The sequence below is a fragment of the Asterias amurensis genome, chromosome 11, assembly GCF_032118995.1.
Source record: "Asterias amurensis chromosome 11, ASM3211899v1".
NCBI lineage: Eukaryota > Metazoa > Echinodermata > Asteroidea > Forcipulatida > Asteriidae > Asterias > Asterias amurensis.
In genome coordinates this window covers 8,046,807-8,072,879 of record NC_092658.1, presented here as the reverse complement: position 1 = coordinate 8,072,879, position 26,073 = coordinate 8,046,807, and the positions used below count along the sequence as shown (strand labels likewise).

The window sequence follows — 26,073 nt, the reverse complement described above, 5'->3', positions numbered from 1 at the left end:
TATATGAATAAATAATTCATTATTCAAAAAGTCCTTAATTCTGCTATTAGAGACACTCAAAAAATGCTTTCCACTAAAATTGAGCCGGGTAGTGAGCATTATCTTTATCTTATCTTTATTATATTATCTTTATCTTATCTTTATTATATTATCTTTATCTTATCTTTTTACAAACTACTGTCAACCAAGTTCCAGTAGGTTTCAAAACACTGCCCTTCAACATGACAGCTTCAAGTTTCTGTTCTGTAAAATTATTTTAAAACATTTTTTAGCTGATAATTTTAAGTTTATTAGTCCAGACATTCTCATATTATACAAAATGTTATACCAGAGGTTTTTGGTCCAAATCACGCTCTTGTCGAGTTTTTTTGTTCAGCCCCAAAATAATTTAAATTTTACCCAGTCGGTTTCCCTTGTGGTTTATACTTGAAATTATACAAAATGCATGCTTAAGATGGCTGTAGCCTTTTTTCAAGTAGTTTCAGTTTGTTGTATCTTTACCTGTAAGGATGCCATTGATTTCAGTAGGCTCTTTCCATTTCACCTTGAGAGACGTGTCTAAAACATCCTTCAATTCGAGACTACCAACCGGACCAGGAGCTGAAAAAAGGAAACATAGATGTGTTATTTTGTCTTGTTCATGTTTTTAGCTTTCTAATCATAGTCTTTTTTCCTATTGTTGATTATATTATTATTGTTGATTAATTTGTGCAACAAGGGTGTTGTTTCTTTTCCTTATTCTCTTGCCACTTGGATGACCAGTTGAGTCCAAATTTTCACAGACTTTCACAGGTGTCCAGCTGTCTATTTCACCAAACTCTTCCTAACTTAGGATTAATCTTAGGACAAGATCAGTTCCGTATCTGAAGACATTAGAAGGCATTGAACCCATCCTAAGTTAGGATGGGTTACTCGTCCTAACTCCTGGCGTTTCGTGAAATCGGCTGCCGTGCATTTAATGCAGTAACTGCTACGGTCAAAACTATTTTTTTCCAAACACTGTTGATAAATGTACTTTCTCAAAGATCCCCTAAGAAAAACAGAGTAAAAGAAAAATCAAATGAGAAAACTCACTGTCTTGTTGAGTCCAAAGAGTGACCGTCGGACTAGCTGGACCGTCTCCTGGTCCAGTGTAGCACAAGACACTGGTCATGTATTCAGTGTACTTCTTCAGACCGGTAATGGTACCTTCTTGGATGATGTTGGTTGGATCGGGAGCAAATCTCACCTCAGTCTTGGAATCCTCTTGTCCTGCTTCCCAGGCTTGCAGCTTATGACAGAAAGAATCGAGCACAGAATGTTAACTTTTGTTCTGTAAAACGCTACATCCAATCATAAAGATCAATCAAACGTTACCCCAGGGGATTTGTGAAGTTGAGTTTTAGCTGGACTGTTTTAAACATTTGAGCCTAAAATGATAATAATTTAATAATAATAATTAGTCCTTATATAGAGAATTTCACAAAAACCACCTCAATACGCTTTACATTGAGTCTGATTGGCTTTAAATAACAGGCCCAACTTCATAGAGTTGCTAAAGCACTAAATTAAGCCAAGCATAAAACAATGGACCCTTCCCATAAAATATGCTAATTACATTCACGCATGCGTACAGATCCTATTGGTTGGTAAACGCCATAGAGTTGTGCACTAGGCAGACGCGCAATCACATCTTCGTCACGCAGCCATTAGCTATTTACAAAACAGCGCAATGTTCCCTCGTTTTGCCAACCAAAATGTTAGTGCGCACGCGCTATGTGCAATTTACATATTTCATGGGAAGGGTCTATTGAACTTGCCATTAAATAGTTACCAGCCAAAATACCATGTCAAACGTGCACCAATACCAAATGTGACTGGTTTTCAACACAAGAACCTTCCTCTTGTAACCCAGCCCCAATTCAGGACAGATTTCTTTATGCTTACCTTATAACCTTGGTTGATGCCATTAATACTCTGAGGGTCCGGGGCTTCCCAGCGGAAAAGAATGGCCGTTGAGCTTATCACATTTATTCGTGCATTTCGGGGGGCTTCAGTTGGCACTGACAATTAAACAGCATTTGATGGGTATTATTAGCACAAGTTTTATCGTAAACTTATTAATAAGTTGGTTTTTAAGAGCACTGACTCTATTTAACTCTTGTAGACTGGTCGCTAGCAACTGGTTTAAACCCCTTCAAGAAAAAAAAGTTAAAAACGAAAGTTTCCAGAATGGGAAAAGAGCACTCTTGGTAAATAATTATCACTGTGGTACAGTGGTTAGACTGCAGAAATTGCAATCACAAGGTTGTGGGTTCAAATCCTATCAAGCTATTAGCTGATTTCACAATGGCTAGAATTATTATTGTCGTCTAGTTACTGAATCACAATTTCTTTGTTTGTTCAATCCATAATCATAGACATTAAACCAATGTTTATATGAGAGAGATTGGCTGTTTCCAGCTTGGTGTTTTATCCTGAATCACTGAATCACAATTTCTTGATTTGTGCAATTCATAACCATTGACTTCAAACCAATGTTTGTGTGAGAGAGATTGGCTGTGCCAGCTTGGTGTTTATATCCCCTTATAAGAGTTTGTCGAGTTACCTTGACAGGAAGAATCATCAAAACAAACAAACAAACAAACAAACAAATGATCGCTCAGAGCATCCAATATTAAAACATACCTCCCTCCTTGGTGCGTTGCCTGACTGAGGGACTGAACACCCCGACGCCGGCCCCATTGTACGCAGCCACTTGGATCTCATACCGGTCCCATGTTGAGAGTTCGGTCAGTGTGAACGAGGTCTGCCGGACGCTGGTAATGTTCCTGACCATAAAGGGTATAGTGTCGTAACCACTCAGCCTGAAGCGAAGGATGTAACCCTGGAGAACGCCGTTCCAACTATCCTCCGGAGGCTCCTGGAATTTTCATAATGAAATTTTATAGAAGTTTTATGCTTAATCTTTGGAGTATACTGCAGGAATTTCATAAACGAATGTGAAGAAATTCTGATTATTCTTTTTCTTCTTATTCATTTATAGTGCAGCCTTCATTTTTGAAAACAGTCGCACTGCCAGACACACCGGGCGAACCCTTTTTGTTGCGATAAGTGTGTACTGGGTCTTTATGTGCTTTGATACAACGCACGGGGCTTCAGCTTTACATGTACATCCCATCCGAAGGACGAAATAGTGGCTTAGTGTCTTCTTGCATTCGGTGCTCTTAACGGCTCGGCAACGACACTATTTTGGAGAATACCAAAGAACTTGGGAAAGTACAGAGTACATGCACACAGTGCTTTCTACACATCAGTTTAAGGGTCAAACAAAATAATAATGCTTAATCTGATGCAAATTAACATCTATCAAATTGTTGCAGTACCCACTGCTAAGATATAACATTTGATCACAGCAATTCAGTTGTAAGACATCTGTTCTAGTATGGTAAAGATTGTGGGTTCGAATCCCACCTAATAATGCCTGTGGATTTTTGTTTCACAGGACTCGGGAAAGTACCGGTGTAAGGGTAAAAACAAACAGTATTCAGGATAGACTCATTGCAGTACATTACCTGCCATTCCACAATGATGGTCGTTGTAGAGCTTGCACTGGTGACAATATTATCAGGAGCTTCATCTGGCGCTGTAAAAAGAAGAAAACGATCAATCACAACTTGTCTGATTTAATCACAAGTTGTCTGATTTTTTCCCAGCAGGACAACAATTTGTACATTACACTTATTAACAATGATTAAAGGAAGAATATCATCAGAGCCACCAACATATTGCATCTTGCAATCAGGGAGATTTGGTCCAACAATATTTAGAATCACATTCAATACTAGAATTATGTTCAATACAATAGGGAACAAGTTTCCATAATCCAGGGAGGTTGTCCAAATTGTTCAACAGAACATGGAACATGGTTTTCAGGGATTTCGAGGGAGAGTTGGCAGCTATCTTTCTGTAAAAATGTATATACTAAGCGCCTTGAGTACCTTGTTGGTAGATACGCCTGCTATAAAAGACTTTGATATCATTATTATTATTATTAGCTCTTTATCATGCCTGGGTATTCCAGAGGATTCTGGTCAGTTGGGGGCAAATCAAGACTCTTTCTCTCTTCCACACTTACGTTCCTCCGGAATATGAAGCACCGTTGTTACATCGCTGGTCTCTCCTCTACCGAGCCAGTTCTCAGCGGTCACTCTGAACTGATAGCTCCTGGATGGGATCACGCCCACTATTGGGGAAGTGGTCAAACTGGGATCAATGTTGGAATCAATCTCTCGGAAAGATGACTCTAAAACAAGATAAAAACCATTCAGAATTTAATTAGCCTTAGTTTTAAAAATTTGTTATTATTATTGTTAATATTTTTTGTATTACTGTTATGTATTTGGCATAACAATAAGAACGATACAAAATATCGGAATAATAAAGCAAAGCCGCAAGGACAATACACCAATGGCACATTACTGGAATTAAAAAAAGTTAACTAAATAACTGTGACTCGGAAGCCTTAAGGCCCAATGCCAGTGGCTACATTCAAATTCCATAACAAATCTAAGAAAGTCGAGATTACAAAATGCAGCATCAAACTGTTTACATGAGATATTATGAGATATTGCCTAAACAAGGCTGAATGGCCACTTCAGGGTTGGGCTTCACTTAACTGATTTGGGCTATTGACCCAAATCGTCACAAGACCCCTACTCCTGTGGCAGATACCCCCTTTACAGTCTGTTAGGATATAGGCCTGGGTATCCTCCATATATTTGTCCATGATGCAAAAATCTCAAATAATTTCAATCAGTAGCTCGGTCAGGAACACTTAATTTCCTTACCGTCCTCTTTCTGCTCGATGATGTAGCGTAGAAGCGGAGAGTTGCCGTCAAATGCAGGCACCCAGCTCAGCAGGATGGTACGGGAATCAGTAGGGCTGATTGTTGCCATGACATTAGTTGGCATCTGAGGAAGCTCTGCGAAATATTGGGGGGGGGGGGTTAAAAGTAACGTTAGAATAGCCAGCTTTGGAACTTGAAAAAGCGAAAAAAGGTCCAAGCTAGAAATATGTGATTTGTTTATGGTAAAATACCTTAAATATGGGCTCCATGGTTAAGTTCAGTTTTGCTCCATGGTTAAATTCAGTTTTGCTTTGCAGTCACTTTTTCATTTGATATTCTTTCAGAGTGAAATTTAAACATCCAAAACAAATATTTGGTCTGTACATTTCAAAGAGGAAATCTTTGACACCAGTCAAAAGGTCAAATTTAATTCTGCTTTGATCGAATGTCATCAAAATTCAGCTATCTAAAAATTATCCGTACAACAATGTACAGACAGTAAATGAGAAATGTGACATCATAGATTGGAATTTTTGGAAAATGGATTGGAAAATGCAAACAAAATATTAATAAATTTTGGGATATTTTTTTTTCGAGAAATACACAGTAAAATTCTCACCAAGTATCGTCAGCGTAGCACTCGCCGCATCGTCACCAGCCACTGAAGTGACCACGCACTCATACTCCCCCTTATCACTCCTCCTTGCCTGTGTGATCTCCAATGAGCCGGAAGGCAGGAGGTTGACTCTACTAGTTGAATCGGGATCAATAGGGACCGAGTTATGGTACCATATAACGCTGACGGTGACTGCAGGGTCACGGTGCACCACGCAGTCCATGATGGTCAGGAGGCTGAGCTGGACCTCGGTGTCCTCTGGACGAGTTTGGATGAACGTCGGCACTGGAATGTGATCAATAAGTTTAACGTTAAATTGTGTTAACACCCATGTGAAGATTTGGAATGGGTTTTCTTTTTTGCAAAAATGATGACTATTAATTTTACCCATACATCGATGTGTGTTAGCACTGTATACTCAGTACTTTCCCCGAGTCCTGTAAAAAAAAAATCAAAGGCATATTACCCGTGTGGGATTCAAACCCACAACCCTTGCAATTCTAGAGCAGAGTCTTACCAGAAATGATGAAATTCAAACACAAATCCTGAAGTGCGACCAAATTTAAACGAGTTAACAAATTTAACATTCAGAAATCCACCAACATTAGAGCTCAGTTGGTAGAGTGCTAGCATTTTAATATGGAGGTTACAGGTTCAAGTCCAACTCTAATAAATTTTTCTTGTTCAACCCAACATAATTTAAAATTTAATAAGTCAGTTTCCCTTGTGGTTGATTAGTTGAGAATTTACCTCAAGGCAGCCTTTGTATTTATCCAGGGATATTGGAGTGCTGGATAGACCAAAGATTAATGAGGATCGCACATTTCGACTGGGTGGAGGAGACTAATCTAACTAACTTACAGTAAACAGTGAGTCGCACAGTTGCATTGATGGTACCCACACCATTGTCTGCTAGACAAGTATAGTCCCCCGTGTCGCTTGCCTGTGTCTGAGTGAACACCAGATCACCAGACTCCTGTATGTAGTCATCTGGTACTGGCAGGGCGCCATCTGTAAATAATGAGAAGGACCAGTTGAATTTATTGTATGTGACTGGTGTTCACATCTGAACCTTACAGTACAGTAGGGCCTGGAGGATGCTGGGGGCTCCTTTCCTCATCCAGGCCCAATGTCATAGAGCTACTCAAGCACAAACAATTAAAAAATTATGCTTACCAGAATCAGGTTAACAGCTAAACTACCATGTCACTATGTACATGTACAATTTGTGACTGGTATATCCTGCTCAATTTTGCTTAGCAGACAATTGTTAAGCAATGTTTTCTGCTTAAGCGGCTCTATGAAATTGGCCACTGGTGTGGTAAGCAGTGCCAAGAACTTAGACCCAGGAGAATTGCGGTCAATACTCGAGGGGAACAAAACCCCAGGGGAACCTTTGGCAGGATTCAAACCCAGGACCTTCTGTATAAATCGGTTAAAGAATTAGTACATCATTCCTGATGTGCTTCAGAGTTTTCAGTCCCTACTTTATTATTATCTTACCTCTTAACCATGAGATGGTTGGTTTGGGTGCTCCGGTGGCCTGGCACTGAATGGTGGCCGGCTGGCCTTCAATCACGGTGGTGTCGTTGGGATGGCTGGTAAACGTAGGAGCAATTTCTTCAGAAAAAAATGGGATTGATTAGATAGAAATAACCAAGCGGTCATAAAAATCATATTCATCATCATATCCGTACTCTAAATCAACACCGTAATTCTAACTATTTCAATTGTTTTTTCATTCTACAATTTTTAGGGGATACTTTTCGCTTTAATTTAATTTAATTTCGGTTCTTCACAAATTGTTATAATTGAAACTATCCAAATCGTTGAGCTAAAAACACTGTATAAAGTTAACCCTCATCATAAAGAGCACTGTTATACAGAGGTTCTGCTTATAAAGAGTACATTCTGAATTCCTGGATCTCATTTCTGCTTTGTGTTTCTTTGTGTTGCAGTCCTCTTAAAGCATCATTCCTGTTATACAGAGGCAATTGTGCCAGTCACAGCGAGATTGTAATACAAAAATTTCAGCAGGTAAATACTGGCGAGGTTTATTTTAATAAAACAACATTGGAAGATTGTCGCCCAAAAGTATCGTTTGTGCAATTATTGGCATGATGTCAGTGGTGTTCCCTTCTTAATTACCCCATACCCTAGCAGTGGTGCTACTTTCTGATATATAGGTAGATAATGGTTTATTATTAAAAAAATACAAAAAAGACATCACAACCAGGAGATTGAATAGCATCTAAATTCTTTAACCACTGCTGCTTTTATGTAACTTTATAAATTTAACCCAAGGTCATGAAATGAACCCTCACCTCTGACCTGCAACCACGTGTCTTTGATGTCTTCCCCTGCCTCGTTATTTACCATGCACTGGTACATGCCAGCGTCTACTGCCTCGGTGCTTCGGATCTCCAGGGTACCGCTTTGTAATACCTGGTGGTGAAATATCATTTTTAAAATCCAAACCCTTTTCAAATAGGATTTAGGGTTTTCTCCCTACAATTTTTTTGCAAATTTGTTATAATTGTTATAGTTTGCATCGACCTAAATCTTTGGACTGAAAGCACTGTATTTAAATGAGTTAAGGTTTAGAGACCTCAGATTTAGAATTTGAGGTCTCGAAATCAAGCATCTGAAAGCACACAACTTCGTGTGACAATGGTGTTTTTTTTTTTTGCATTATTATCTCGCAACTTTGATGACCCATTGTGCTCAAATTTTCACAGGTTTGTTGTTTTATGTATATGTTGAGATACACCAAGTGAGAAGACTGGTCTTTGACAACTACCAATAGTGTCCATTGTCTTTAACCCTGGTGTTTCTGGTTCACATAGCAAGCACCCTGTTTACATATTTTCTCAGGCTTACAAGCTTCAGCTATTAAGTTCTTTTATGAGGCATCCTTGGTTTCATTACCAGAAATATACAAATAATCATAATAGTTTAGAAAATGATTTGAAACCAAAAAAAATATATAAAATTAAAAATCAAGAATTGAAAGTCTGTACCTGGAACCTGCTGTCACCGAGGGCGGTAACATCAACGGCATTACGGAACCATGTGACTGTCGGACGGGAGTTTCCTGTTGCTGCGCAGGGTATTGCGACATCACTGCCGACGGAACTAATTGTGATATCTTCAAATGTCGTGACGAATGTTGGAGGAACTGTAAATCAAGATACAAGTGCCAGCATGAAAGTCAAATCTATCTGGTGAAGACATCACATTCATACTTTCAACCTGTCCGACGTGCTCCAGTCAGCATACAAGCCTACCACTTAATTTTAGATCTTGTCTTTGTGCCACAAAATTCAAATCTCTTATCAAACTGATTTTATGTTTCAGGTTTTCAAGGACTAATTTAGTTGTGTCTGTTTTTTGGGTTGTTTTTTTCTGTGCCTTGAACACCCAGCAGGGTGGATATTTGCGCATTATAAGTCTTTATTATTATGTTGCACTATCATGACACACATTGCTATTTAGTGATAGTAGTAACTTTTTTCTTTTACTATTATATGCATGACTACTCAAATTGTAAAAGCTGTGCTTTACACTGCAAAATGATTGATTAAGAACTGTGCACTCGGTACTTTCCTGAGTCATGTGAAAAAAATCCACAAACATATTATTCAGGTGGATTCCAAACCTAACCTTTGCCATTCTAAAGCAGATATCTTACCACCAGACCAGCGAGCTTGCCTAGTAGCGAGAGGCACTTTGAGTACTATAGTTTAGCAGAGGGTACTGATTTGCCCTTTTTGTTTTGATTTTTTGGGGTTAACCTGTTTCAACAAACAACGTCTACAGAAGTTGAACAATTGCAGAATTCTCCACACGAGACCATCTCATATATTGAATTGATGCAAAATTCAATTCAGTACTCACATTTTCTTGTGAGACTAGTAAATGTGTGTCACATTCATGTTAAAGGTTCAATGGGTCGCTGAATTGTAGGAATTCTTTTAGGCGAGCCTTTTTTGAAATGGACCTCTCCAGGGTGTACTGTTTGTAAATTGCTCGTATTAAATGGCATCGAGACAGGGAGAAAGGTATCACTGCTTAATCGTCAATAAATGGCACTGATCCGAGAAAATATTTTTATTTCCAATAAATGCTGTTGTGAAAGTAAACGTCAACCCATAATACAACCTCCAAATTCAACAAACACAACAACAAACAATAAACAACAGTAGGAAATTCAAACTGATGGGGAAGCGTGTGGTTATGAGAAATGTAACAACGGATCACGAAAGAAGCCAACATGAGTAGTATCAACACAAAACAGCATGAACAAACTTGAATCCCTGATTGCGATCTAGAAACAGTTAGTGCTCGGAAATACCACTGAAAATTTCTGAAAGAATTTCTAAGTTGATACCAACTTTGTTCATCACTGTTTATTTATCCTGGCCCCCTTGAGTGATTTACTTGATTTCTTTTTTCATCAAACAAATTGGATTTTGATTATGGTGGTGTGCCTGATCACCATCTTAATCAGTTGCAGTCCTCTGTCCAACAAACTCATACAACAAACAAATTCATGCCGGGGGGGAATTCACATGGTATTTGGGAAATGGTATTTGTGAAAAAATTCAACACTCCACATTACTTTTCCTACCAAATTTAAGACTTATGTTGTTTTTTAAAGGCAGTGGACACTATTGGTAATTACTCAAAATAATTATTAGCATAAAACCTTTCTTGGTGACCAGTAATGGGGAGAGGTTGATGGTATAACAACATTGTGAGAAATGGCTCCCTCTGAAGTGCCATAGTTTTCGCGAAAGAAGCAACGTTCCATGAATTTGATTTCAAGACCTCAGATTTAGAACCCGAGGTCTCAAAATCAACCATCTAAACGCACAGAACTGTGTGTGACAATGGTGTTTTTTTCTTTCATTATTATCTAGCAACTTCGATGACCAATTGAGCTCAAATTTTCACAGGTTAGTTGTTTTATGCATATGTTGAGATACACCAACTGTGAAGGCTATTCTTTGACAATTACCAATAGTGTCCACTGCCTTTAATGGCAGTCTGTGATTATCCTTTATAAATACTAAGTTGTTGTTTTTTCTGCCAGGGAACAGAAGCAGGCCTGACATCCACAGCAGGACCCAATTTCATAGAGCTGCTTGAGCAGAAACAAATGCTAAGCAAAAGAAAAGAATACATTTTACCAGCAAAAATACTATGTCACATGAACCATTTGTGACTGGTATCCTGCAAATGTTAGCTCAGCAGAAAAGAGTTTAAGCAATAATGTCTGCTTATAAGCAGTTCAATGAAATTGTCCCAGATGTCCTTCAACAAATCTTCCTGAAAATTTATGTTATATATTCCTACAATACATGTATGCGTCCTTGCATCTTCACCAACAGATTCCAGGCCAAACTAACAACGTGCATGCAATATAAATCAAGTGCAATTTAAACCAAGTGCAATTTTAACCATCACACTGCAATGTGGTGAACCTTAAGAAACAAAACAAAACACAGTGATGCGTTCACACAAAAAAAAAAACCAAGCTCACAAAATTAAAACTTTAAAAAAAATGGCGGAAAAACCAATTTGAACAGCAGGTCACACAAGGTTTGGCAGCACGGCCACTTACCGGGATCTGAAGAGCATGAAGTGCATGCGGCGATGGATTGCGTTACATGCACAAGCAAAAAATATGTGAGCACAGCCAGGGGGAGGGGGGAGGGGTGGAAGCGTCAAGAAAGAGTAATCATAATGTTAAAGGTACATTCACACTAATGATTAAAAACTGTCTATAATACTTCCATGAACTATGTACTTAATAAGAAGCAACTAGCAAAAGAGTCCAGTCGTGGTTTTCACCAAACTCTTCCTAACTTAGGATTAATCTTAGGAATAAGGTCGAGTTGCGTTCAATATCCAAAGACATAGGACTCATTGAAACCATCCCAAGTTAGGACGAACTTGAGAAAGGATTAATCCTAGCGTTTTGTGAAATCAGCTGCAGCATCCTCCTGACGACGATCAGAGTATACTGATCCGAAAGTAGAGTTGTCAACCGCAGGTTCTTTTCAGAACCAACACGACTCAAAACAGATTTACACATGGTGAAACCTCACACAACTATGAACTTAGAAGAACACTACCAGGTACTTTCTATGATTCAAAACAAGATTGAAATGAGAGGATGTCTACATGTACATGTAAGGTGGAAGGTGGTGCTAGCCGGTTAAGACTAATTACATAGAAAAACAACTGCGTGAGTTTTCAGAGCAACAACTACTTCATCAGATGCAATTAAGGGGACAAGCCAAGTACATGCTATTAAATAGTCTATAGACCGTATCAAATAACCCCTTTGTTGCTATGAAAGCGGCCATTTTGTAGGGCAGGCCGTATGCACGTCTAAACGCGTACATCAATGAAGCACGCAGCACGCAGCATTCCCGATTTGATTTGATACATCCACCCGCACAAAGATGCCATGTTGTGGGCAGGTGTTTGAATGGTAACATCATATTCAAAACAGTCTATAGAAAGTGGCTGAGGCATTCATAGTCTGGTAACCCAGAAGCACTTACTGTATAGTGTAAGATTAGCTGAGGCACTACTGGTATGGTAACCATGAGGCACTTAATGCATAGTGATAATAGTCTGGTAACCCAGAAGCACTTACTGTATAGTGTGAGGTTAGCTGAGGCGCTAACGGGCTGGAACCCAGGAAGACTGGCTTCACATTCATAGATCCCCACGTCGCTCTGAGATGGACTTCTGATGAGTAGCTCAAACAGTTCACTACCGCCGGTGCTTATTACCACACTGTTATGCTTCCAGGTCATCTCAAGATCAGCGAGTGGCCTGCTCATACAATAAAGATATTTATATTAGTAATAAGTATACAGTGTTTAGCTTTGTGGACAATGTCTCATCTGCAATCCCATCAAAATTGAGAGGGGGTGGGGGAGAGAATGTTAGTTGTTAAAGGGGAAGGGAACAGGTAATGTTTATAGTCACGTTGCGTATGGGTGGCCTAAGCATTTTGGCCGGGATTGTAGAGAGCTGCCACCTACTTAGGGCTGAAACAGGGTTACCCCCTTCACAATCCTTAAAGAAGTTAATGTAGCCACGGGCATCATCCACTAGGAGCCTGGCTGGTAGAGCAGAGTGCACTTCCTTCCCAACTACTTTCCTTGGTTTCACTGCCATGAAAGGCTCTTGAGTGATGAGATTTAACGAATAATAAAATTCTTGAAGAGAGCTTCTGCGCCAGGGCTCCCCCTTTTGTCTAAACCATGTTAACACAGAACCTCCCTGATGTTACATTATCAGGTTTGCAGACTCTTTGCACCACTAGAAATACAAAACTACAGATTTACTTCTTTCTAGAAAAGCTAAAGGCTCAAGGAGATGTTGAGAAAATCATGAAAGCAGGAAAAAAATCCTGGCTCTTGTTGCACTTTTTTTCTTAACTGTGAAATGATTTATCATAACATGTTAAACTTCCATAAACTCCAACAATGGTTGTCTGAAGGTCAGCAAGTGGCTTTGTCCACAAAACACTCACAGTACCTGTTCAGATTCTGGCTGTAATCATTTAATTGCCCTTTCTAGTGCGTGATGCATACAGTTTTGTAATTTCCCAGTAGAAAGCATATTCCATTTTGACAAACAAACCTTGCATTGACGATACACTCCATCCTGGCTATTGTCTCTCCTTGGGTGACTATGATGTTGCTTGGTGGTACAACAATCGTAGGGGCTACAGTGGCTGGAGTTGACCCTGGCAAAAACACAAAAGTATCTGATGTTACTTAGGGGAATCAATAATAACTCATAAAAGGAAAATATTTCAGCAACTTTTCATGTTGGATATACAATCTGGCTGAAGGTGTACCACAGCAAGATGGACATAGGAATATTTTTAGGAGTAAAGCCCAGTTCTTACTTCCAGCAAATGCAAAAGCGAAGCGAATTTTGACGTCACATGGCTGTTTTTGCAGCGAAAGTTTTGCAGGAGTTGAACACAGTTCAAATTTATGGCGGTTTTGAATCAGTATGCCATAAAGGAGCCAATTTCGTAGAGCTGCTTAAAAACAGAAACTTTTGCTTAACAATTTTCTGCTCAGTGCAAACGAGCAGGACACCAGTCACAGATGGTACATGTGACATGGTAGATTGATTGGTAACCTCAATCTGGTTAGCAAAATTGTTTGGTGCTTAGCTCCTAAGCAGAAGTGAAAACTGTCTTATGGGCCTGTGTTTCATCACCATACCTTGGACTGCGAGAGTGATATCCGAGCTGACAGCAAAGTCTCCTGTGTCTATGCTCTCGGCTTTACAGGTGTACACCCCCTGGTCTGAAGTGGAAGAATCTAAGATGACCAGACGGTTGTCTATTGTAGTTTTCTTATTGGCGTCGTTGTAGATCTCCACACCATCTTTGCGCCATGTGACAGTGGGTAAAGGATAACTTTCTGTTTTGCAAAAAGGGATGAAAATAAAAGATGACAATTTGTTTAAAGCATTAAGCTAGATAAAACGCTAGATAAGACACACAAGGCCTGAAGGCCACTTCAAGGTGTGGGCTACAATTTTTTTTTTCCAGAGGCCGTTGCAACCTACTCCTAGGGCTGAAACAGGGTTACCCCTTTTACAGTCCATACGGATGTGAGCTTGGGTATCATAAGTCCGAAGCCTGGCACGTCTTTAAAGGCAATACTCAAAATCTTCAAACTTGAGATACATGTAGAGCGGGTACCCCTGGCATGGGTTAAAAGAATCTCTATGCTGTAAGAAGTAAAAGAAGTGAGATGGGTCTTATGAATAGTTCTTGCACAAACATAAGATGCAGCTTCTGGCTGCACGGTTGAGTTTAACTCCTTAAAAAAATTGCGGGCCTGGCCTCCCCTACATGTAATTCTAGACCCAGAACCTCTCAGATAGCTCAAGGAGATTTTGAGAAAATACTGAAATCAGGCAAACCCCTGAGAAATCATATAGCCTTGCTCAAGAAAAACGTGGTAAGCGTGTTAACGTGGCCTAAAATGCGCACTACACTGTAGAGCACACGGTGACAATGACTCCCCAACTGACACAACCAAGATTGTTGTGATGATGACGTCAGGTGATTTGGGTCAAATACAATGAGCAAAAAAACAAACAAAACAACAAACAGCAAGCATTGTGTTGTGGTGGCTTACCTATACTCGGGCAAGACAGAAGTGTGGCCTGGCCTGCTGTAGCCGTCTCTGTGGAAGGACCCCCAGAAAAACTCTCCAGATCTAATGGATAAATTAGAATTGGGAAACTGCCAACAATACTGTAATAGATAAATCCAATTCTATTATTACCCAGCTAGTTTTCCTTGTGCCTTATTAATTAATGCATGTATTTTACGATATTTTTCAGCTATTTTTAATTAGGTTGTAGCAATTTCATAATGTTATTATTTGTATAATTATGGTATGTTCAATCAAACTAAGAGCTGGTCAAATTTATATTAAGGCACACAGGCACCCATGTGAAATAAATCATTTAGAAAATGGCTGGTGCCTGCAAAAAAATGCTGCATACAACCAGGGGCCAATTTCATAGAGCTGCTTAAGCAAAATATTTGCTTAAGCACGAAAATAGCTCGCTTATTTTACACATGTATGTTACTGGCCAAAATTTCATGCCATATACATTGCTTATGACTAGTATTTAGCTGTTGTTTACTTAGCATAACAATTGAGTGGAGTCTTGGCCGGTAATCTGATTTTACTAAGCAAAGAATTTTTTGCTTAAGCAAAATGTTGTGCTTAAGCAGCTCTATGAAATTGGGCCCTGTCTAACCGAGCATCCCTCGATTGAAAGGACAGTTTATTGTGTATCTGGCGTCAATTGTTTGGGGTTACATTTAGTTGCCATCCCAAACAAAACCAACAATGTAACAGGCCTGGAAAGGAAAATTTTCATTTTGCAAAGGAAATTTTCATGAGACAATCTTAAAGTGTATTGGAAACTGTGAAGGGGCACCAAGGCCAAGACCAGGGGCAGCAGAGACCACGGCCTTGGTGGCCTCCATTTAATTCCAGGCCTGATGCAATTTGCCTATTCAAACCACTCATTTCTTACAAAATTTTGCTTGGCAAATACTTGTGTAAAGCATTTTTTTTTTTGTACACGTCACATTTTCTGCTTTGAAACAGCTCTCATAAAACACAATTGATTTTGTTGTGACACATCAAGAGATACACTGTGAGTGGTGTTTAAAGATTTGCATGGTGTGGACAGTAAGAACAATAAAAAAGTAAACTTGCCGATACAACCATGTGAAAAATCTCTAATGGAGGAGTGTTGGAAGCACTGGTGTGGTGTCACCTTGTGGTTGGGCTTTCTACTTACAAGTAGGTAAGGCCTGGGCGACTAGTGAATTTTACTTATCGACTAGTCGTGACTTATCTTTAAATTCCCAAGATGCATTGCGACATAATAATTGCCACAGGTGCAATAGTAAAATTCATGCTGAAACGATTGAAGGATTGTGTCACTGATGTCTATTTGTGTTTCGTCAAAAAATTATGTTGTCGTGAATAGCTTAGTCGTGAGCGCCACAATTGGTTTACCGAACAGGTAGTCGCAACTATTTTTGTAGTATCGCGACTATCTTGTAGTAGTCGTTGCGGCACGATTAACCGGGTAGTTGAAAAACTATAGTCGCGACTCGACTAAGCAATCAATAGTCACGACTACGACACTAGTAGTAAGGCCTACTTACAAGCGACGTAAAGATCAGCGCTCCGGCTCATGATGGTTCCCACTGGGTTCCTGACCAGACACCTGTACTCCCCAGCGTTCGTCCTCTGAATGTTTGTGAGTATGAGTGTCCTCATGTCTGAATCATAAGCACCAAGGGGCAGGTCGTCCTTCAGCCACTGGTACTCCAGAGGAGGGTCTCCGAGGGCACGACATTTGAGAGATTCACGGTTGTTCTCCACTGTTGTGTCGCCCTCTGGGTGCTCTGTGATGTAAGGCTGGACAGCTGTGATTCAAAAAGAAATAGACAGTTGTAAAGTTGGGTCAATGTGATATAATCTATCTTTGCTCTACCAGATGGGGGGAAACTGGCAAAAAGACAACCCCTTTTGACCAAGAGCAATCACCATCAGGAGGTTAACTACAGGATAAAGCATAACAGTTGAACCACAGTACAGGCCTTGCACTTGCTCTTGAAGGTGCACAGCAATTTCACATTGCTAAGGGCGATTCTATGAAGAAAATGTAAACTTGCACTTGAACTTTGCAAAGGGCACCACAGCAAAAACACAGGGCACCACACCAATTGCTGTGGGTGCCGTGGGTTATTTTGAGGCCTGGCACTAGCATGCACCTCATTCCAGAGCTAACATGTGCATCAAAAGTGAGGTACCGTATGTAGTAGGCCGATAAATGTATGCACCTGATGTCATTTGAGTAAGGCCCCTCACCTAGATGTCAAAAGCAGGTTGTTCATGGGCGGATCCTAGCTGCTGCGCATTTCCTTAGTTTTATCATCAGTTTACCTCTAAGATGGTGGCTGGACAACGCCAATTCATTAAGGTCTATTATCAAATCAACTATTTATTCTGTTATATTGGAAATGAAAAAGGGTAATGTTAATACCAGCACTCTAAAATTTATCTTCACTAAAAAATTTGTCTTAGTATCTTTTAAAAGTGGTGGCTTCTAAAAATTGTTTTAATCTCTTAATTGTCGGTTGGTGGTTAGTGCCAACAAAGAGGAAATACAGTATAATTTTCTCAATGTAAAGACAAAGTGGTGTAACAACTGATCAATGCACACGTCTATAAATATTTAATTTATAATGGAAGCAGGTGTGCACTGAATCCAAAGTGTTATGAAATTTCTAGGTGGAATCCATTAACAGGGAGGGTGTGAGCACTCTTCAACTAACTTAATAATTAAAGCATTAAAATAGGTTTACACACTGGTGATTCACACAGGCAAAACTAAGTAACGGCCTCACGTTTCAGACCTGTACATGTAGCTGAGTCTTTCTGGTTTAGCCTTTCAGAAAGACTCTACTAGGATCAAATGTGAGGCCATTCAATAACTCTTTTCCTTTTTTTCTTCCAATTATACCATACATTTTGGTTGGTGAGCAGTTTTCAACAGTTCAATATATTTTCTCCTTTAAATCTGCTGATCATTCTTAGTGTACAAAACAATTTATGCAGAAGGTAAACACAGTCAAAACTTTAATTTTACATACAAACCATTTTATTGATGCACATTACCTACGAATGGAAATCCCAACTTAACTTTTTAAACATTGTTCACAAACTAACTTTGATGAAACAATCACCACTCTACTTATCTACAATCAACTTATCTACTCAAATTAACTCTCTCTCTTATTAATATATTTTTTTTTTCATGAAATAAAAGCTTCACAGCCTTAAGGAGGCTGAATTGAGTTTTATTTTTAAAATGACAAATAGCATTTAACAACATGAAAGGTGGTTTTCCATGCAGAGGATACACAATTTGTAATAAACAAATCCCCCTAATGTTGTAATATTTGCCACTTCCACATTTATGTCTGGCACTCCCGCTACCACACCCTGCTCTCCACAATAGACTGTGCAAGTCTCGCGAGAAATTGAAATTCCGGGACCATTGTGGTCCCAACCTAATGGAGTTTTACGTTGGGGAGATTTTGTTCTGTCAATAATTTTAGTTTAACATAAGTTATATGACTCTAAAAAGTGAATATGTTCTTGGGAATGTAAAAATAAGTGATTAAAAACAGAAAAGTAAAATCAATTCAACAAATTAACGAAGAAAACTAAAGAAAAAAACTTGACCTCCAGTTTCCGGTTTACTCTAAACAATTAAGAATATTACCCAATTGACGTTCCCATTATCGCTGAACCTATGTGATGATCGCACCAATTGGACGTGATTCACAAACGGGGTTTGTTAGAAAAACCATCCAGGTCGATGTCGAACAGCGATCCTCGTCCCGATAAATGTATAATATTTACGTTAATTTAAACAAAACAATTATTATGTACACGAATTAAAATAATAATTATACAAAAAGTATGTTAAAAATAATAATCTTTAAGAATTTTTTTACAAATAACAATTTCAATACAATTTGGTTTTGTACAAAAATATACTTTTTTTCGAATTAAGTTCTCGTTTTCGCTACGTGCGAGACTTGCACAGTCTATACAATGAAAATATGGACTCCCTCCACTTAGACCCATAACTTGTGTATCAAAGTACCCACTCATGTTCAAACATTGCGTCAAAGAAACCCCAAAAAGTTGGAAAAGAGTTTTTGTCATTCCTTTATTCAAGAACTAAGGCACTTATCTCCTACAAAATTCCGATAACTCAACACAAATCACTATAATTTATTCTGTTAATACCAGCATGTACACAAAACGAAGTATTTACAGAGAACTGATCAAAATACGGTTATTTAAAAAGGGTTTTCAATGCAGAGGAGACACATTTTTTCACTAAACAAATTCCCCCTAATGTTGTAGTATTTGCCACTTCCACATTTATGTCTGGCACTCCCACTGCTACTCAGTGCTTGCCACACTATAATGTAGATGTAAACCCCCTCGGAGACCATTAATTTGTGTATCAAAGTCCCCCACTCATGTTCAAATATTCCATCAAAGAAACAGGTAATTGTAAAGTTGGGAAAAAGTGTCTGGAATTTCTTTATTCAAAACCTGAATGACTCTCACAAACACTCCTAAATTCCGGATTAGTGTACATACTGCAGACATAACTCAACACAAACTCTCTACTATTCTATTACCCAGTGTGTACACAAAATGAAGTATTTACCGCTTACTGATTAAAAACGATTATTAAAAAAACCCAGGCAGGACAAGAATAATAACCCATGGTTGGGTTTAGGAGTGATACCCGCTACACGTCCATAAAGCCCAAGGTTGATCTATCTTTCAACATGTACCAAGCACAAAAGACAGACAAGAATCTAGCTTGGACTCGTCACAAACACACCTGAACGGGTGCTTTCACGTTATCTACGTATGATACCAGGCTAAGTTGGAGTGACAAAAGAACAGTGGTATATCCAGCCTAAGCACTTGGCCTGCTAACCTGACACTAGAGAATTTATGAAAATTTTCCTGTTCAATGGCTGGCGGCGGCATATTTCGAGTGCCCGATCTAACGCACCGTATCATAATTTACCGCTTGGTATGAAATCGCACAGAATTGTTTGACGCAGTTAACAAATATCCGAGTTGCTAATTTTACACTAATAAGATTTTCCATTTTGCCGACACATTCAGGGTGATGGTCAGGTTGCCCTGTAACTTAATTTGGGTGGGTTTGGTGTCCAATTTGAAAGCGACTGATTGAAAAATAATTGTCTTGTAAATGAATGGATTTGTGAATAAGGGGGAAGGGGTTTAGAGAGGGCAGGGTATTAATGGTTTTGATTCACTCACCGTGTACTAATTATTATAGCACTAAGCCTGGTTCATATTTTCTGCGCATGCAGATGCAATACGAATTTTGACGTCACAAATTTGCACCAAAAAATTTGCATCAGTTGAAATGTGCTCAACTCGTGCGAAATATTTGCAGTGAAACCAGGGCTCCGGCTGTGATGTCAACATTCATATTCGCAGGAAGTATGAACAGGGCTTAACTTGCTGTTTTGTATGTTTTCTGTTAGGACTAAATGTAAAAACCCTTGCGTCATGACACAAAGTTTAAAGGCAGTAATTATGTGGAATATGGGGGTGTGTTATTCATTGCAAATACTGTACAAACAAACAATTTCACAGGTGTGTGGTTTTGACTGTTAGTTAAAGGTGTTGTACAAGATTGGTAGAGCTGACAAAATAGTCGCAGACTACATGTTTTGTGTGATCAACCATGAAATAACAAACCTGTAAAAATTTGGTAAGTCGGGGAAAACTAGTGAAAAAAACCACGTGCACAATGTTCAGCTTGTAAACAAATCCAGTCCTTAAATTTAGTTACACATGTAACAACCAACATCAGCTGTTTTAGGTTTTCAGATAGAGTTTTCTTGAATATGACTTTACTTCAGAGCGAAAAAATTCACACAAAAATTGTTACCAGTCCTAGTATGAACTAGTATGTTATGTTATAAATCGCTAATTAAACAATGATGTTTTTTATATCAACGAAATCATGTGTAATACTTTTACATTTTTATGTGATAACAAGAAAGCGAATTTCAAAATGAAAAAAAAAAATGAAAATCAAATTTGTCTGTGAATAATTCCACAGGGAACTAACTGCAAGTAGATTTTATTGGACACGGTCTAGAAATTATGCAAAAAAAGCTATCGAAAAGTAATATCAATTGTTCCCATGTGTGCTGAAGTTTATTGTAACAGACCTCGAAATAACGCACAGCACTATAGCACTTGATGTGACGCCCAGTGCTTTTAATTTAGTGCCCTGTGCAAGGTTCCATATAATACCTTGTACATAAATTTGTACATTTTGCTCATTCATAAAGAGAAGGAAATTGCTGTGCCCCTTCAAAAGTGAAGAGTGTTGTAACATTGTGATCTGAAACTGTTTAAACATGGGAACAATTAATATTACTTTTCCATAGTTTTTTTTGCATAATTTCTAGACTGTGTCCAATAGACTCATTTCAGACCACTTAATAGGAGATTTTTGCAGACACTAGTTGGCAGTAGACTCACCAGGTAAATCCGTTGATCCTGGAAATAAGCGCATGCTCAGAATTTTGAAAACAATATAAATTTACCAGGGGGCGATTTCACAAACAGTTAGGACTAGTCCTAAGAGATATCAAAAACGTACAGCTAGTCCTAAGTTAGGACTAGTAACTCGTCCTAACTCGAGATAAGACTAGTCCTAACTCTTTGTGAAATCTACCCCAGGCAATTTGGCTGCCACTATGCATTCTAACATCTCTAATTGTCATTTACATACCGTACAGAAATAACAAATGGAATTCTTGATCAAAATTTTAGTACTAATGTGATTTTGTAAACATTAGAAATTTACCTTGTAATTTTGCTGCCACTTAGCATGCTAACATCTCTAATTGTCATTTACATATGTACAAGTTGTAGTGTACAGAAATAACAAACAGAATTCTGGTTCAAAATTTTAGAAGAAGTACAACACCACAATCACACAGGCAATACTTTGCTCGACTGCTTAATTTAGTACGATGACTCTTTGTCTAAACACTCACTGTCTGGCACTTAAAAAAACATATCTGGGTTAAAACAATACTGAAATATTGGGTCATCAATTGGCAACAAAGGGATGGAAGATCTCACCCGTGGAAAAGTTCACTGGTAAATATTTACTGAGCAAGATGGATGGGCATTGTGTGTGACTGGTAGGCCGGGTGATTTTAATAATGGTGTCAAGTGGCACAATGTATACACAATATTTTTGGGATGCCAGCAACTGTTTTTGTTTTGTTTTACCCCATAAGTTCTGCAGTTAAATTATGTTACCCCCAAAAATTGTAATGATGAATTAAAACTGGCTGTCTGTGCTTTATAACAGAAATCTTCATAAGAATTATGTGATGAACTGTAATTTGAAATTACTAGAGAAGAGCCCAGTTCGTATGTTTTTCATGGGAAGCCAAATTTGAAACCACAAATTTGCAACTCACAATTTGTTAAAATTGAAACAAAATCAATTCATGTGAATTTTGAAATCTAAATTTTTCTTGCATTTGCATGCTATACGTATGTGTATCCGGTTTTAACAACTATATCTGAAATCTTACCGAACACAAGTCATTTAGCAATAAAGAAACTATGCCCTCTCAAATGCACAAACCCTGCAAGTCTCCTGCCACATACAATTGCTTCAACAAAATTGCAGTTTAACTGATACAAATGTTTGAATACACGCAAAACTTTCCCAGTCAATTAATTTATTTTATTAATTAGCTTCGGATTCAGTAGGCTACATCTTTATGAAGAGCTACTAGATTGACCTTGGTTTGAGGTCATCCGGAGTTCAGTCTGACCCAAACAGAAGAGAGACTGTGGCTGGCTTTATCTTGAGTGGGTTTGGATGATAAGGAGAATTGAAACAAACAAATTTAGTTCAGCTCACTGCACACTGCCCTACAGCATCCATACTTACATCTAATTATGCTTACACATGTACATCAAGCAATCAATAGTCTACTTGGATGAGAGAAATGTGCCAAAAAACACATCAACATTTCCATGCAGACCCCTCAAAGCTACCAGTGTGCTTCCCATGGGCCAAATTTCATAGAGATACATACATGTAGCAGTACATATTGCTGCTTAGCAGAACTAAGCAGGATACCAGTCATGGTAAATGGGACATAGTAGTTTAGCTTGTAACCTTTTTCTGGTAAGCATAATTTGTGGCCCATGACAGGTTTCTTCCCTTTGTTTCAAAGCAAAGGGGAGCCAAAAGTTCTTCTCTATCATGGTGCCTTCAAAAGAAATTTCTTCATCTGGTTTAATAGGCCTATATTTTGAAGACTATGAGTGGTAAATCTAAAGTTGAATCAAGTGAATTTGTACCTTAATCCGATCATGGAGGTAGGATTCCATGATCCGATAATGTAATTCAATTCACCAAATATCTTTGTGAATTGGCTTGACACACCACAGACCAAGGACCATGCTAAATATGGTTTGACACATTTCGAAAACCCTGGTCCGAACCGATCTAACGGTTGTTGTGCTTCTTTCTTTGTCCATAGAGCAAGTCTGTTCCTTGTTCTACGCTTTGTTCTGACAATGTCTTAGAAAATGATTAAAGATGACTTTGGTTCAGTAAAGGTCAATAAAGCTACCTCATCTAAAATACCTGAATGTTTCAAAGCAGCTCAGCATGAGCTAAATTTCCACCTTCTTCCACTACGTTTGATCAATTAGATGCGCTATATATACACAGTTGTTGCTTCGTCATTGATCCCTTGCCGTTCCAGGCCTACTTGAACTGTAGTGCCTTCCACTTTAGGCTAGAACCATGTGGTTTCTTTAATGCATCGCCTACTGTGTGTCCTCCTTATACATCATTCATTGGGTTTGAAATTCTGCACCGAGAAATATGCAGGTAACTTGCAGAGTAAACACAAAGGCTAATGGGGGCATTAGAGGTGGCACATGAAGGCTAACATTGGTAATGGAAAATTGCAAGTTGGTGAAATACAGTGCTAAAACTATTCTAAAATGTTACTTGAGGCACTTTCTTGAAAAATTCCTGTTTCAGAATGCCTATGTCTCTTTAGCTTCACTTAACAAAGAAATGGTATTAAAGAAGTCCACCGATTTACAAACCTCAAACCTTTTTTACAATCTAAGAATATGCTTGCTTCTTTTTACGACTTAATAATAGTTGTTGTTGTTGTTGTTGTTGTTGTTGTTTTTTGAGTCGTTAATACCTTTTCATTGTATTGATTAAGTTTCCATCGTAAATTTCACAATTTCCCTCCAACTTCCAGGTAATAAAAGATAGAAAATCCTTCCCCTAGCAATTTGGTTTTAATAATCTTGCACGGGTCTGCTCATTCACTTGCTTGCTCACTTTGCTTAGACCAAGGGGTGTCCTTGGATCACAATGGTTCTCCATGCCTTGTTTTGCCCCCCATTGCCAACACGAAATCTACTGAATCCAAACCCATGTCCATTTTAAGTAATATCACTATCAGTGCAACCTACATTTTACCTTTAAGTTTAAAAGAAAAAAAACACTGATGCAGAATCCCCCCCTCCAACTTCACTTGATACATTCCTCAAGCTGTAATTTCCCCCATATTTTTCACAGTGGAGTCCTAGAGCCTGGGCCTGAGGACAGAGATGACTGAAGAGAGGAAGAAGGAGAGCATTATTGCAGCCTTTTTCTTGTAAGGCCAAGTAAAAACAAAATCCAGTTAATCGTCCCCTCCCTCATACTTTTTTGAGGCTGCATCCGTTTGATTTTTTGTTACATCTTTTTTTTCTTCAAAAAGACAAATTTTCTGTGTATTTCTCATAACTAACTAATCTGTTTATGAACTTAACATTGTGACTTTAAACTAAAGAATGGGTGGCCAGTTTGAACTAAAATGCTTGACAGCCACCTTTGATAGAAATAAAATAATTGAAAAAATACGAAGGCCCTCATCCTCCTCTTTTTTGACAAACTTGGACGATCAACTTTTTTTGTTTTTGACTTGGCCTAGAGACAGTGTACTAATCAGATCAGGCAAGAAGAAAGCAATACCAGGCCAATGAGTTGATACCCAACACGCACTGTCTTTATGGCTGAGAGCCTGTAATTACCAGAAATTTCAAAGTGGCTTTTTCAATCAGTAGAAATGGGGCCAGACATGTGCAACGCCGATGACAAGTTTATTACTAATGGGAAATATCATAAATGAAAGGGCATGTTGTTGTCTACTTTTCTTGCTGAATAATTTAATGGTCATATTTTTTATTATTTCAGTGTCAAGTTTCTGCTCCAAACATGTTTTGTAAAACCACACAATGGTTTCAAACATCCGTTTGTTTTCTTTAGCTTTCAATTAAATGCAGTATTTCTTTCCACACTTTCAATTATTAAGGGTCAAGTAGTACACAAGCACAGTGTGGTAAGTGTTCATATTGAGTATATTTTTTATAGACAATAGTTAAACATAACTGTGTTTTCATAGAGTTTTTTCCATAAACCATAATTGTTGACAAGGTAGCGTTATTTCTATCATGCATATAAGCATGTTTGTGTTGCATTACTCATATTATACCACAGTACGGATATAATTCAAAATATTATATCCACAGTACACTAAGCCTGTGTACTTAAGCATAACAAGCAAAGCAATCAAATGCATGGAAATCCCAAAGACAAACCAAACATTGTGCATTGTGAACATGTAAAGCATACCACAGCCAGTTGTGAGTTAGATTTTAAAAGTGTCTGGTACAATTACTAGCTCTTAGTCAAAATTTGTTTTTAATTCCTCAGACTACAGGCAGTTGCTATGTCACAAGGTTTGAGCAAGCTTTTGCATAGTTATGTAAAAGAGACCGCCAACACTGATACACATTCTGAGTGAATGAGTGTGGCACAAAATGGTACCAGGCTTTGCCAACTAAAGGTTACAATAGAAAAAACTTTATCAATTAGAAAAACCTTGCAGCAACATTTTCTCTCTTTTTTCAGTGGAATCAAATTTGAGTGATCAGTTGGTAGTTCAATCAAGTCGTTGAACTACATGTAGACATTTATTTAAAATCTCGCTCACAAAATGACTAATTACAGTACAGCCCTGGGCCCAACTTCATAAAGCTGTTAAGCAGAAAGTACTACTTGACACATTTCATTGATAAGCAAAAATTAAGTGGGGCACCAGTTGCAGCAATGTAAACTTAAGGTAATTTTGGCTGGTAACCAGTTTCTGTTAGTAATAATTTCCTGTGCTTAACAGGTTTTTGTGCTTACAGGCTTTGTGAAATTGGGCCCTAGGTACAATGTTATAAAAGCGCAGACCTAATGTACATTAGTTCAAGGTGTTCTACCACAAAACAGGAGGTTAACCACAAACATCATCTACAAATAAACCAATTTCTGGAATTGCCTTGATTTGTA

At 38.4% G+C, this 26,073-nt stretch overlaps 1 protein-coding gene across 2 annotated transcripts in view; it reads right to left on the bottom strand.

Moving 5' to 3' along the window:
* Positions 1–26,073, bottom strand: part of LOC139943757 (protein sidekick-2-like) — a 77,262-nt gene that overhangs the window by 28,326 nt on the left and 22,863 nt on the right. For both annotated transcript variants that reach the window (XM_071940539.1, XM_071940540.1), the window contains exons 2-18: positions 16,199–16,462; positions 14,640–14,720; positions 13,713–13,913; positions 13,114–13,219; positions 12,116–12,297; positions 8,466–8,623; positions 7,770–7,890; positions 6,949–7,065; positions 6,307–6,456; positions 5,449–5,730; positions 4,830–4,964; positions 4,118–4,285; positions 3,555–3,625; positions 2,668–2,902; positions 1,927–2,042; positions 1,075–1,270; positions 502–600 (exon numbers count right to left, since the gene is read on the bottom strand). In XM_071940539.1, coding sequence (XP_071796640.1) covers positions 502–600; positions 1,075–1,270; positions 1,927–2,042; positions 2,668–2,902; positions 3,555–3,625; positions 4,118–4,285; positions 4,830–4,964; positions 5,449–5,730; positions 6,307–6,456; positions 6,949–7,065; positions 7,770–7,890; positions 8,466–8,623; positions 12,116–12,297; positions 13,114–13,219; positions 13,713–13,913; positions 14,640–14,720; positions 16,199–16,462 — 2,682 coding nt within the window. The remainder of the gene's footprint in view (positions 1–501; positions 601–1,074; positions 1,271–1,926; positions 2,043–2,667; positions 2,903–3,554; positions 3,626–4,117; positions 4,286–4,829; positions 4,965–5,448; positions 5,731–6,306; positions 6,457–6,948; positions 7,066–7,769; positions 7,891–8,465; positions 8,624–12,115; positions 12,298–13,113; positions 13,220–13,712; positions 13,914–14,639; positions 14,721–16,198; positions 16,463–26,073) is intronic.